General features: G+C 40.0%; 1 protein-coding gene across 10 annotated transcripts in view; it reads left to right on the top strand.

Annotated features, from left to right (window-relative positions):
* Positions 1-13,655, top strand: part of FRY (FRY microtubule binding protein) — a 251,433-nt gene that overhangs the window by 71,229 nt on the left and 166,549 nt on the right. For 2 of the 10 annotated variants that reach the window (XM_030042561.2, XM_030042559.2), the window contains exon 1: positions 3,246-4,165. The exons of 7 other annotated variants lie outside the window; for them this stretch is intronic. In XM_030042561.2, the coding sequence (XP_029898421.1) occupies positions 4,096-4,165 (70 nt within the window). In that variant the 5' untranslated portion in view covers positions 3,246-4,095. Of the gene's footprint in view, positions 1-3,244; positions 4,166-13,655 lie in introns of those variants that run through there. One more of the 10 variants, XM_030042565.2, reaches the window with a different exon arrangement.

The raw sequence follows: 13,655 nt of genomic DNA, 5'->3' as shown, positions 1-13,655 counted from the left end.
GGCAATTTTTCCTCTTGTAGGTCATTACACTGCTTTGTGGACCGAAAGCAGTTTCTTAGTCTGTACCTCTCCTTAGTACAATTGCAAGATCAGGAAGCACAATGTAACATTTGTATTCTGTATGAACTCTTTCATATGATGCTAAGGGTCGTGGCATTTTTCTTTAATATCCTTTGTCTTAAGACATCCATTAAGTTGTTCAATATTTTAGTACAACAGCATATTGTCAGTGGAAGTGCACGATAGGTAAACGTCTTCCTCAGAAAGAATACTAAAAGGTGAAAGCAGTGAGGTTCTGCATTGTATATTAATGTTGTGATGCAATGTTAAAAAAAGACTACTGTACATGAAATGGAATTACTTTGGCTCCACATCGCTTTGGAGAAAGTCAGTAAAAAAGGTGCTAGGGGATCTGCCACTCCTAGAGAGAAGGCTGAAGGTAGCTATAGCCTTTTTAACATTAGTCCACAGGGAAGTGCAAGTAGGCATTGGGTGATACTTTAACATCCCAGACACAACTCTACTTACAGTAGTCAAATCCAGATATCCTTGGGTGTGATAGCCCACTTATTTCTTCGCCAAATGATCGCAAAGCCAAGAAGAGATTGTGCTGGTTAGACTTGATAACTGGTGAAGACCAAGAAGGACAAATGACAGAACATCATTGGATCATGTTTGTACAAGCTGATTTGGGATAAGCAAGGATAGGCCTGCAGTTTTGAAAAGACAAACTATGAGAAATAAAAGGAACTGGTTAGTGACAGGGAAGAAATCGAGTACTCGCCTACAGGGGATGTCTGAAATTTCTTTAACTTGAAAGCACCAAAACCAACAAACCAACAAAACCTTGAACTTTTCATTCTGCCTGGGAGGGAAACATGAGACTCTCAGGAGCATCCCACGGGGTCCCACCAGTCACCCATCTCACCTGGTGTTCTCCTCCCGACAGCAGCAATAGAAAACACTGTTTGGGAAGAGTGCACACAGGCGTAGCCACTGCCTGCAGCCCATCCCTCTCATATACATCCCAGCGCCTGCATTGCCGTATTAGGGATGTTAGAGGGGAGTACTTTCCTGCCTGGTCCTTTTAGCATTCTTTATAGACCTGAATCTGTGTTTATTGTCAGCATTTTGAAGCTGCTAATACTGTCTACCTCCACGACCTCCAGTAGCAACAAGTTCCAGAAGCTCACAAGTTCCTGAAGAAACACTTTCTTTTGTTTGTTTTAAACTGGTGTCCCAGACTATTTCATTGAATGTTCCACCATTCTTACAGAAAAGGACTGCAGAGTTATTGGAAGAGTCCCCATTTCATTGTTAGTGAAGACAGTTGTGGCTTGGAGGTTAGAGGGTGTCAATTTAAAGTGAGCACTATCAAAAGTTCAGCTGGGTAAGAATATGTGAAGGAATTAAAAGCAAATGGTTAAACGTCCTTGGTCGTTTACAATTTTGAAACAAGAACATCAATTTTAAAGGGTCTAGTATCCAGTGAGGATGAGTGGTAGAGTAAGAATAAGGTAACACCACTAACTGAATGCCTTGCCTTTATTTTCCGTAAGGATGAGGCCTTGTAGAGGCACAGGAGTAGGAGGAATAATACAAACAAAACAAAAAATCAGTTATGAGGTAGAAAAAAACCTCAAAGATCTTCAAATTCACATTACAAAACCAGATAAATTCCCATTCACAATAACGGAAGAGTGGGCATATGAAGTTGCAGCTCAGGTAATAAAGTTTTTGTTGAATCTATCAAAAGAGAGATTCTGCCTTGTAAATCACAGAATTTATGGGGGGAAAATTATCTATATCAACAGAGAGGCTGCTTGACCTCAGCTACCTTCAAGGCTTTGAAAAAAAAATTTGGTGGGAGATTATATTTAAGGGTGTGGATTTAATTGAAAATTGGATAAAATACAACACAGATTTAGGAAAGACAACTATTTGCAAATTAATGTTATAATTTTATTTTCAACAAAAGAATTGCGGTAAAATTAATATATCAGTCATCTTCAGAAAAGCATTTGATGTAGCACCACGGGGAAATTATTACTTAAATACTTGAACGTAAGAATTAATGCAGCATTTATGAGGATGAATAAGGACTTCCAAACCTACCTGGCATTGTCTCTGCTGAAAAATCAATTAGTGGGATGGTAGGAAGTCATCAGTCCTAGGTCTTGGGACTTGCCATATTTGGTATTAAATTTAACTTTAACTGTAAAAAGTTGGAGTGTGCCGGTTAAAATGAGATGGTATGATGAGGAGACATTGTTGGGGGGGGGACAGGGACAGGGAGGTCTCACAAAAGAAGTTGGGCGCCCGGGCTGACAGCAATGGGATGATATTTAACAGTATAGGGAGGAAGAGCTGATCAGATCTCTTTGATAGCTGGTGAGATTAAACCTGAGATACTCTGAACATTTCTGATAGTCCATGTTCACGAAAGGGTGTAAACTGGCTTTGAGTAAACTTCATTTAGGAGTTGAAAGAAGGTTTATAAAGTGAGTTTCCACAACAACCTTCCATTATTAAGGACACAAAACCTTATCTCTAGATGAGGTGTGTTTACAGAAGACATTTAGCATATTTTCAGTGAGAATCACAGGAGTTTGGTTTCAATGACCTTTGTGTTCCTCAGTTTCCAATCCAAACATCAAATATTCTGCATACTGAAACTAAAAATAACGTGCAAATGTAATTGCTGACAAAGTTTTTAGAAGCAGCAGCAGCAGACAAGCTCTATTTTGGCTCAGATACTGTAATTATGAGATACTGCAGGAAATTTATTCCACTAAGTGAGAAAAGAAGTGCTGTTATTCCCAGGAAATAATATCTGGAAGGATGATACCAAGAATATATGAAACAAAAAGTACTTGGGAAACTGATTCTTCTTTCTTTTCTTCATTACCATTAAAATATGCATAGTGATGTACTGTGATTATTTGAAATAAAACCTTAGGAATATGGAAATTGTAGCTAGCAATTAAGTATTTTGTAGAAAATACAGAGAGATTAACAATCAGTGAATTGCTTCTGCCTCATTTTCTTACGTGAATTCAGTTCCTTTTTAAAAAAACATTACTGAAGATAAAAATTACATCAAACTGAGAATTTTCTGTGGCTCTTTTGGAGGTGAATACCAAGCAGTGAGCTCTCTGGTTTATTTGCCATTATGAATTCAGCTTGCCGTCTCTCATCTTTGTTAAGGGGGGAAAAAAAAAGTCAAGAAAAAAAATGACAACACGTTTTTCTGTAGCAGTGAAAGAAAAGCAGAAGCAGCCAGTCTGAATGCTGTGTTTTTAGTGCTCTGGAAGTGCTTCTCTTGTGCAACTGGGCTGAGGGGGAGCGTTGTTTTTTTTCCCAACGTCACTGCAATCAGATATATGGGTGCAGCTCTGCTTTACCGCAGCATGATGCAGTTGTGTATAGTTCAGCGCGCTCTTCTTGGAAACAGGCGGAAGGAGAGCAGCTGACCAGAGCATGCAGAGGATATTCCTTAGAGAGTGGGCTTTTTTCCTAAAGCTAAACAGTACGTGTGAAATTCCTCCAGCTGCAGAAGAGACGGTTTCAGCGGGGCTTCAAGTTGATACTTGGTTCACAAGAGGAGGCGCATACGCTCGGGCTGTCAGCTTCTGATGGAAAAAAAGCTTCAGACAGACAGACTGCACGTTATTAAAAGCACAGCTCAGACACCCTTCGGGAAGATACTCTAACTGTGCTTATGGAACAAGTGCTGTGGTGCTGCATATGCCTTAACTGACCGGCAGAAATTTGCCCAGTTGTGGAATGGAATAAATGAAAATACATACTGAGGGGGTGAGGGAATAAAATACTCTGCAGATAGAATTAAGCACGAGCCCCGGAGGAAGAGCAAAGGACAAAAATCTCATGGTGTGTTTTTGTTGTTGTTGAGCTTTTTTTTTTTTTTTTTAATGAGCTTACCTACCATGAACGGAAGAAGTGGATCTGCGGAGACTTCATTTCCTCCTCTGACCCCTCGTTTACATCACTAACTGGTGACAGTCACATCTACATACATAGTACCTGCCACTTCAGCTGCTCAGAATTATAGAAGCCTCTTTGTATGCAGCAGACATGGCTAGCCAGCAGGATTCAGGCTTCTTTGAAATCAGTATCAAATATTTACTGAAATCCTGGAGCAATAGTGAGTAGCAGAAGAATAATCTTTTCATATTACGCATTGCTTGGTAAATAGCTAGGATAACCTAAAGGAAAAAATCTTATATTTCTATATGTTTGTGTTATATAAACCAAATATTTTTTGCTTTTGTCAGCTCTAAAAATCAGAATGTCAGATTTAAATAGGTTTCATTAACTGCAAAGGCTGTAATGAGATTATACTAGATTTTGCTTGATTGAATTCTGAAGTTAGGCTGCTTTCTGGCTCTCTCTAATAGTACATTGCAGGGAGTGCATTCCAAACAGCATTTCCTGCCTATGTGTTTATTTGATTTGTTCAAGCTTTATCTAAATATTTTTGAAAATGCTGTTTAATCACAAGGGTGTGGCATTGCTCAGAAGTTGGTTTTTATTAATTGTGCACCGAGGACAAAAATATAATTATTATACTTCAGGTCTGAAAGTCATTATTTCAATGTGATGAAAAGCAAAACATCAGTTGCTTATAGCTGCACTTCCCACCCTCTATGCTTAATTTCAGAATCTTATGCAATATTTCTATCCAGAAAGAATCCATCTGTTTATCTAATCCAGGCTGGGTTTTGCAGAATGTAAACAAATAGCATTTTAGTCTTCCTTGGTCTTTTCAGTATTGCTGTTCTTGATTTCCATTGCTGTTTAAATCAATCACTGTTCAGATTTTTAGCAATATTATGTAATGAAGATTTCTGAATAAAATTTAGTGCTTGCAAATATATTCAGATTATGTAAGGCCATGGGATAGCTCTGGCAGAAATTTACTTTTTAATTTAAAATACATTAACAGTGTATTTCTTTTCTATAGAAGCTTGTATTAACAGTGCTAAATCTCTATAATTAACTGTTTTTAAAAGATAGAACACAGTGTCTCTGGAAAAATCCAACTTGGCTACGAATGCAGTAAGGTTCTGATCATCCTACTATCTATAATTGAGTAACTTCTGCATAAAAGATTAGTATTTTAAAATTCTATGGTATAAAAAAATTGCAAAATCTGCTTCATACAAGGCATGTATCTGAATACCTACAAAGAAATAAAAATAACACTATATTAGATGTGTGACATGCAAGACTTGTCTTCATTAAATGATATCCATAGAAACTGTATTTTTCCAGGTCATTTGTAACCTCAGTAACAGTGTAGTGCTTGTTTGAATCTGTTTTTCTACCACAAGTGTGAAGCCACCAGGGAATAATACTATTACCTAAACAGCATTGCTTATCTGCCCTCCTTCCAAAATATTTAGTGCATATTCATTCAAATCAGTGATCCCTCAAGGACTGGAACAGAATTTTATGGTTTAGTTACCTTTTTGGACTAATGTTAATGAAATACTTGAGAACATAAGTGTGTATTGTGATAACACATATTTTATAACAAGCTAGTCACAGTTTATGACAGAAGAAAAACAAGTCACTTTATGGTGCAGAAATCAAATCAGTTCTGGCATTATTTTTGTAATAGACTACTGTAACTTTAAGACTAAGTGAAACTAGCACTTAGGAATACAAAAATGTCTACATTATGGAATTAAATTTAACATTGTAGTCTTTTTTTCTTTTTCCTCTACATTGAAGTATATTGAAAGTATTTCAAAACAGCAAAGATGTTTCTAGTCTGAAGTTAGAAGTCCTTAAATGAAATTCTCTTAGAGAAATGGAAATAGTATATGAATAATTGGTATTTCTGACATTCTTTTAGCTGATAAACACACTTTCTACTGTATTTAAATAAACACTAAGAGGAAATACAATAAATTAATCCAGGTTGACTTAAACTTGTTGCCAATTATTCTTTTTTTTTTGCTTTCAGTCTGGAAGGCTATGTTCATAAATCTGTACATATCCTTTCTAGCTGAAAAACAATTTGATAAGAAGACAGCAGGGAGTTCAAAAAACCTAGGGCTTTCTTCAGCTCTGCTATGTGATGGGTGGAGCAGAGGAAAACACTTCCCTTGCTTGAGAAACTGCTGGGAAGCTTGCACATGCATGCACAGGAACATGTTTTTCAGAGAATAGGTGCTGTGTCTGCATACCCAAGAGCAGAAGTAAGCTATAAATTATGCCAGGCATTTACCTAGTAGAAAGAGGTCTAGTATACTGTTCTGTTCAAAAGCAAAATAACTTTGGGTCCTACACTATATATTTTGCTCAAATGGTAATAGTGTAGAGGTGCTGTCCATGTATGTTTCTGTAAATTAGCATTTTAAAACAGTAGCTGCAAATAGCACTTATCCTTCCCAGGCTTTATAGTCCCACCAAAACCATTCCTTTCTATTGATTTGTGTTTTGGCTTGCACAGAGCATTAACATTTTCCAGTAGATTGCCAACGGCACACATTGCCCTTACCATACCATGAAATATACTCAGTTATTCTACCTGGGATGACAATTTTCTCTGATTTTGCTATCTAAGGTGTTTAACAAACTAGCATTCTTGACATGCCGGGCAGGATTTCCGTTCAGTGTCACACAGCACTTGCAGAGGTGTTCACCTAGCATGCTGCTTGGATTTTCATGTTCATCAACCAGCTAAGGAGGCAGGTAATTTATGGGCACTGGAGTTGGTTCATTTTAGGTACCTGTTAACTATTGTAGTCAGGATAATACAGTCAGTGGTGTGTTCTCAGTGAGCATGCACTCTTGTTCCTAGGGGACAAAAAGCCAAGTCACAGTTTGGGCTTTGAATCATCCCACCAGACTGAGAGTCCTCAAAATACTCGTCTTGCAGCTCTCGAAACAGACTTTTGCTCTGCACTTGTCAACAAGATACCATGCACGTCATGCAGTTCTGGAAAATATTCCTGTAATGTGTTGGAGATGGGATCAGAATTGGGATTCTCTAGCTGGAAAATAAGAATAATCTTTTTTTTTTTTTTTTAAACTGATCTCATTTGTGTTCTGATGTTTTCTTAAATATTCAAGTACTTCTGATTGATGCTACATTAGTCAACAACTGCATTAATCATTTGCATTACTTCTTTTTGAAATTACCGCTAAAAAGGCCATGCTTACTCAAGGTGAGTAGTGCTCACTTGGCACACTGAGGTCAATAAGATGACAAGAATAAAATAGGGCTCACCAAAATTAGGATGATTAAGAGTCTGTTACTCAGATTTGTTATGGAAATATTGCAAAATACTTTTTGTAAATAAGTATTTGTGATTTATTCAAAGAATAACATGAATCCAAATGTTAAGAATTTTAATCTCTTCTTTCCTTAGAGTATTTTTACTTTTTGAATGAATCAGATAATTAGATTTATCCTGAATTTAATTTCCACATGCACTTTTCAAATTCATAGTTTAAAAAAAAAATCTGTATAGAAGTTTAAAAGTCAAGCTACAAGATGCTGGAGTACCATAAGTATAAACCTCAGGAAGTTCTTTAATAAATTCTGGTTTTTGCAGTTTCTAGATCAGATCAGCAGTTAAGTTTATTGGAGGAAAGGATTCTGTAGAAGAATCCAGACGGCACAGGTAGATGGCTCACTTGTGCTCTCACAAGTCAGCTCTTATGTGGGCTGGTAGAAACTGCATTTCAGTCTCCCAGTTACTAGAGGTAGTTTTTAAGGTGTCTTTTTGTGTAATGGAATGAGAGCACACATTTTGCGTAGTGAACATTTTAATTTTATTTGCCACTTCTCATAGAACAGAATTATCTTCAGGGCCTTATTGTAAGGATTACAACACTTGTTTGTACACCTTAGAGTGGCAAGATGTTTTTTTCTGTGGACTTGCATTTAATTCAGACTTGGAATAAAGCCTTTTTCAGTATTAGGACTTCAGGTCTCTTTCCCATAGCCCATCCTTCCCTGTCTTCTTTCACTATAGCCACCACCCACATCAAAATCCTCATATCATCATCCTCTTTAACTTTGTGCTGTACAAAGCCCATTGCGCAATCATCCTACTACACACGGGTCTCTGTGCTCCTGTGTGCCTGGTCCCCGTAGCAGTGGCTGGTAAAAGCCACCAGCTAGTGGGGGTAACATCAGAGACAGCTTAATCCTGGGGGAACGCAGGCACCCACGTCAGCTATTGCTGGCATTGCTCAAACACAGCGGCATCCCACGACGGTCCCGGGAGGACCTCCGGCTCCTCCGCGGCTTGCTGGTCGCATACCGAGCTGAACACAGTGGTGGTGTCAAAACAAGTTATGTTGTCAGAGGAGTATCAGGCATCAGAGAAACTTCTCACTGGCCGGTGTGAAGCCGGAGGGGTTGTTGGCTGCCAAGTGGTCAGCCATATTCTGTTCTGCTCTTGAGGATACGTTTGTGCCGTGTCAGGAACAGAAATTAATGAAGGACATTGACTCCTTCATTAAATGGATGTAATACATTTAGCAATAAAATTCAACCTTTTTACAGAGAATATTCATGAAGTCCTGTGTCCGTGAGCAAGAGAAAGGGAAGGCCATGGGCAGTTTCTTAGGTGAAAGTCTGCATTATGTCTTAAGTTCTGTGGTGCACTAGTTTGATATTCTAGTAAGATTTTATTGTGCAGGAAGATGATAACAGCCGTTTAGCAAGGGGTCAGTTATCTGCAGGCAAACATAGACCTGTTTAAAGCCGAATACGCTAAGCACACCATGCTATCAGACTTAGTGATTGTAGCAAGATATCAATGAAGGAAAGAGGCTCCTTAGTGTTTCTCAGCGCCCACTTAAACAAACACATTCACTGAACAAGAAGAACCTCCCCTTCCCTGCCATCTCTCTTGCTCTGGCATTCCTACTCTTGCAGACCCAAAAGTGAGCTGATTTCAAGAAGCTGACGTGCCGCAAACTCACCCTGCAGGGAAAGGATCAGTTCTCGCCTGAAGCAGGTGGGTGGCCTTGCAGCTGGGGAAGGGACAGGGGCATGTGGCTGTGGTAAACAGGAGAGCAGGCTGAAACTGCAGCCGGGGCTGGGGCCATGCTTAGACCTGCTCCTCTTGCTTGCTGCTGAGGTCTCACCCTCACACACCTGCAGAAAGCTGGCCACTTCCCCAGCCTCTGCCTTTAGGGTTAGGGGGCCCTGGGGACAGAGCTTAGCATCTGCTCAGGCCTTGGCATGTGACTCTGCCTTGGACAAAAGACGCTATTAATTCAAGCTGTCTTGCTGCATGAAGGGAACTGATTGCTCTATCCATTGAGCCTGAAATTAGGGTGCTTAGTGTATTCTTCAGCCCTAAGTGGTCTGTGATTGTCAGCAGAGAAGTGACTTGCTTGATGGTGGTGACTCTTACTTCCCAGGACATCTTTCTTTATATTTGTCTGCAGATCTGATCCTCTTCTCCACAGAGCTGTAGGGAAAGGTATTAAACCAGAGTGTTTGGGCTGTTTGTGTTCTGGTGGTACCCATGTTAGAACTTGCATTTTGGCATGGTTCTTCTTAGAAGTAAGGGAAGGCGAAAGTTTTATGACTCTAGGGACCTGAGAACTCTTAAAAAAGGATTTTCATTTGTTTTGATGTTTGCTACTCTGTTCAGGACCTTCCAGAATCATTTCTACCATATTGGGAGGAAAAAAAATTGCAAAATTCAGTTTATTTACACAATGAGTTTGCTTGTCATTAAGAAGTTTGAATTACTGTAGTAAAAAATCCACAAATAGTTTGAGTGCAATCTTAGTACATAAAGTTTTGTAGTAAACCAAAAAAACTTCAGTCCTAATCTCAAAATATAAAATAGTCTGGAAACTAGGCATCAGCTAGGCATAGATGATCACTGGTAGGTATTCCATAAAGGTTCTGATAATTTTACTTGTGGTAAAAACAAAATTATTCTGTTATACTATTAGTGTCCACTTGGAGTGATTAATTTGTGATATCCTTAGTTTTATCGAATTGTCAGCAGTTTGTTTTTTTCCAATATAGCTAGTTACTGTTCAAAAGGATCAGGGAAAGAACTAACAGTTCTTGTGGTTTCCTCTATGCATATAAAATACCATTGAATAAGCTGTAGTAATTTTTATTTTTGTATGTATATATAAATATAAAAATTATAAATATATAAAAGGGAATATATATATGAGGGAAGTGATAATACACAGGTTACCTTAGGTGTATGAAATGTACAAAAATGTTCAAAGTTTAGTAATGGAGGATATAAGCCAAATTGCTACTTAACATTCCTTTTGTATTTTATTCACTTTTGAGGCACTCATTTAATTAATAGTTTAAACTCTCTTCTCTATATTGACTTGGGGACAGTAGGAAGCAGGCTCCCCACTTCCAGAATTATGAATGCATGTGCTTGTCCAGCTTTATTTTCTGTATTCATTCCTGAGTTTCTAAGCAATCGGTAAGTGCTCTGACACTTGCTATGAGTTGGTAGCCCTAGAGACTGAATTCCTGTGGGTGTTGAACCCACAATGGGCACATGTGGCATTGCAGTAGCTGTGCCTGGGAGGGACAGTCCCACCCCAGCCTCCTGTCGTGGTGCTCCTACACCTTCTCTCCCACGCTAATTACCCATAGAGTTAATATCCTGCTAGTTAAACTTTCTAAAATGGTGTAGATGCTGGTGTCAGCATAAGGAAGGGCACAAGGATACACAACTAGTAGCAGGAGGCAGTTTTGGCTGATTCCTGCTGTTAGACTGGTGGAGCTTTATGGGGAATCATACTTACTTTCTTAATGGTGACTCCTGTACCTGTGCCTGCTTCTAAATATTGGAGCTAGTTCCTTCTCCAGGCCAGTCTAGCTTTTGCATCCCTCTCTTTTCTGCTTCAGAGCATCAGCAGTGAAATTGTTGTTGCTATTGTTGTTTCCATGATAAATTTGGACTGCAGAATAATTTCACAGAGGTAGGTAGCTGAATTATTTGTGAGTCGGTAATTCTTCATTCACTGCAGTTACTTAAACTAGATTTGAATCAATTGTCCATAGAAAGGAAATCCCTTCTCCTCTAATATAGTTTCTTCTGAATCACCCAATCCTTTGTCTATGGCATCAGCTAAAAGGAATACTAAACATAGCGTTCAAACTTTACAGCAGCTCTTTCAGCCAGATATTGTAAGTTCTTCTACTGTTTATATTTTTTAAGAATGTAAATGGAAAGATGTTCAATGGTATGACAAAGCAGGGCAAGACATCTGCCAACCGGCTCATCAACCTGCTAGGGCTTGAAACTAGGAATGACAATGGAGGGGGACTATGACCCATAGTTCAGTTAGGTAGTGGTGAACAGGGCTGGAAAGCAAAGGGTGCAGGGCAAAGGGAACAAGAGAGACCTCAGAACTGTAAAACAGGATGAAGAGACGCCCACCTTAAGTGTACGTATACAAATACACGCACTCTGGAGGACATGCAGGAGGAAGTCAAGTGCTGCATGCAGTCGTGAGACTACCTCATAGCAATAGCAGGGTTGGTGTTAACAGCTCACACAGTTGGAGCGCTGTGATGGATGGATACAAGCTCTGCAGGAAGGACCTGCAGGGGAGACGGGGAGTGGAGGTTGCTGTTTCTGTGAAGGAGCTCCCCACGTGTATGGAGCTCTTCTGTGGGATGGGTGGGTGACAGTGTGCTTGAGAGCTTGTGGGTCAGGGTCAGAAGAGAGGTCTTTAAGGGTTACAGAGTGATGGTGGGAATCTGTTACAGATCACCCAATCAGGAGGAAGTGGACAAAGCCTTCTTTAAACAACTTAAGGAAGTTGCTGAATTGCTGATGTTGGTTCACATGGGGGACCTGAACCTCCTGACGTCTGCTGGAAGTGCAACATAGTAGGACGCAAGCAGTCAAGATTTCTTGAGAGTGTTGGAAGTAACTTCTTGATACATGAAGGACCAGCAGGGGTGAAGTGCAGCTGGGTCTGCTATCCATTAACAAGGAAGAACTGGTCAGAGCTCACGATCCCAAGACGACTGAGGAGAGAGAGTGGCAAAGTGTGGACCCTGGACTTCAGGAGAGCGGATTTCAGTTTTTCAGATTTCAGAAACTGTTAGGTGGGATCCCATGGGGGGCAGCTCTGAAAGGCAAAGGAGCTCAGGAAAGCTGGCAGGTCTTTGAGGTCAGAATCTTCCAACCACGAGAATGGGACACCCCAATACTCAGGGAAATGAACAGACCTATGAGGAGACCGGCTTGGCTTCTTAGAGACCTCATGGCTGAGCTCCAATGCAGAAAAGGCAGTATATCGGAGGCAGAAGCAGGGGTTGGCTACAGAGGAGGAATTTATAAACATTGCCCGGGCAGGCAGGGGTGGTGCTTGGAAATCCAAAGCTCAACTGGAGATGGGAATTGTGAGGGATATCAAAGGCAACAAGAAGAGTTTCTCTTGCTTCGTTAGTGGTAAAAGGCTGAACAAAGACAATGTGGACCCATCGCTGAATGGTGCAGGGGATTTAGTGACAGTGGACTGAGGTACTGAGTGCCACCTTTGCCTCAGTCTTCACCAGCAAGGTCTCTCCGGCCTCTGTCTGCCAGGTGCTGGAGTGCCCCTTGATATGGCACTTCTCATAAGGGGGAAAGGTAGAACTTGTGCCAGTCCAGAGTTCGGGAGCACAGACTCTTTTCCTTGAAGGAACTACTGAGAAGCCTGGCAATTCCATACATATTTATGATGTTTTATATATTGCAAATTAGTCACATTCAAAACCAAGGGATGACAAAAGTTTTTCTATACACAGCAGACAGCAGAGCTTGCTAAAACACGTGCCTGAATGAAACACATCTGAGAAACACTGGCTTCCTAGTTTGCTCTTGGCCAAGTAGCAGTGGTTTCACTGAGTTGTCGAATGCTGCTTGCTTTGTCCTCTGCATTAAATACAGAGATCACCAATATAGAGAGGCCACCAACAATATTGGTGTTTGTGCATATCAAGGTCACTGATGCAACTGGTATTACAGAGCCACCTGAGAGATTCAGCTCTGTCACATCCCAGAAGAGAGATTTTGGGGTGCTTTTCGGGCCACTGGTTTGAAGAGAAATCTGAGTGTTGTTTTGTAAATACTGTGGGTTCACTGTAGTGACATGTTATCACATGTCTCCAGGGGAATGTGTTGCTGATAAAGAGCTTAATTAGGTGGTTGGAGCCTTAACAGAGAAGTTTCACACACAGAAAACACAGGACCCTTTTGAAAGACATGCTATACAGTCTTTATTCTGAATACTTTCTATGCGTTCAGAAATTTGCTGTCATCAAATGTAGCACAAATGCATACAAGCAGAGAGGCTGCTGTGGTTTTCACTAGTCAGTGAGCGGGTCAGGAGTCATGATTTGTGTACAGCCAGTATGCAAAGATGTTAGATGGATTGGCATTAGACAAAGACAGATCAAAAGAATGTAACAGATCTTGATTATTACTGTTCTTGATTTTATTTATAATTGCGAAGTTGCAGATGGTTTTGGTCTTACTTTGAAAGGCTCATTTATATTCCACTGAATTCATAAGTAACCAGTAGTACCTGGCTCAGCACAGAAGTCTGCCAAAGTTATTGTTTTGCAGGAATTCTCTTATAACTAGGTGATCATTATACTAACAATTTTTCCT

This window comes from Aquila chrysaetos, chromosome 19 (assembly GCF_900496995.4).
Source record: "Aquila chrysaetos chrysaetos chromosome 19, bAquChr1.4, whole genome shotgun sequence".
Classification (NCBI taxonomy): domain Eukaryota; kingdom Metazoa; phylum Chordata; class Aves; order Accipitriformes; family Accipitridae; genus Aquila; species Aquila chrysaetos.
The sequence above is the reverse complement of the archived record's forward strand: the minus strand, read 5'-3'. Positions and strand labels throughout refer to the sequence as shown.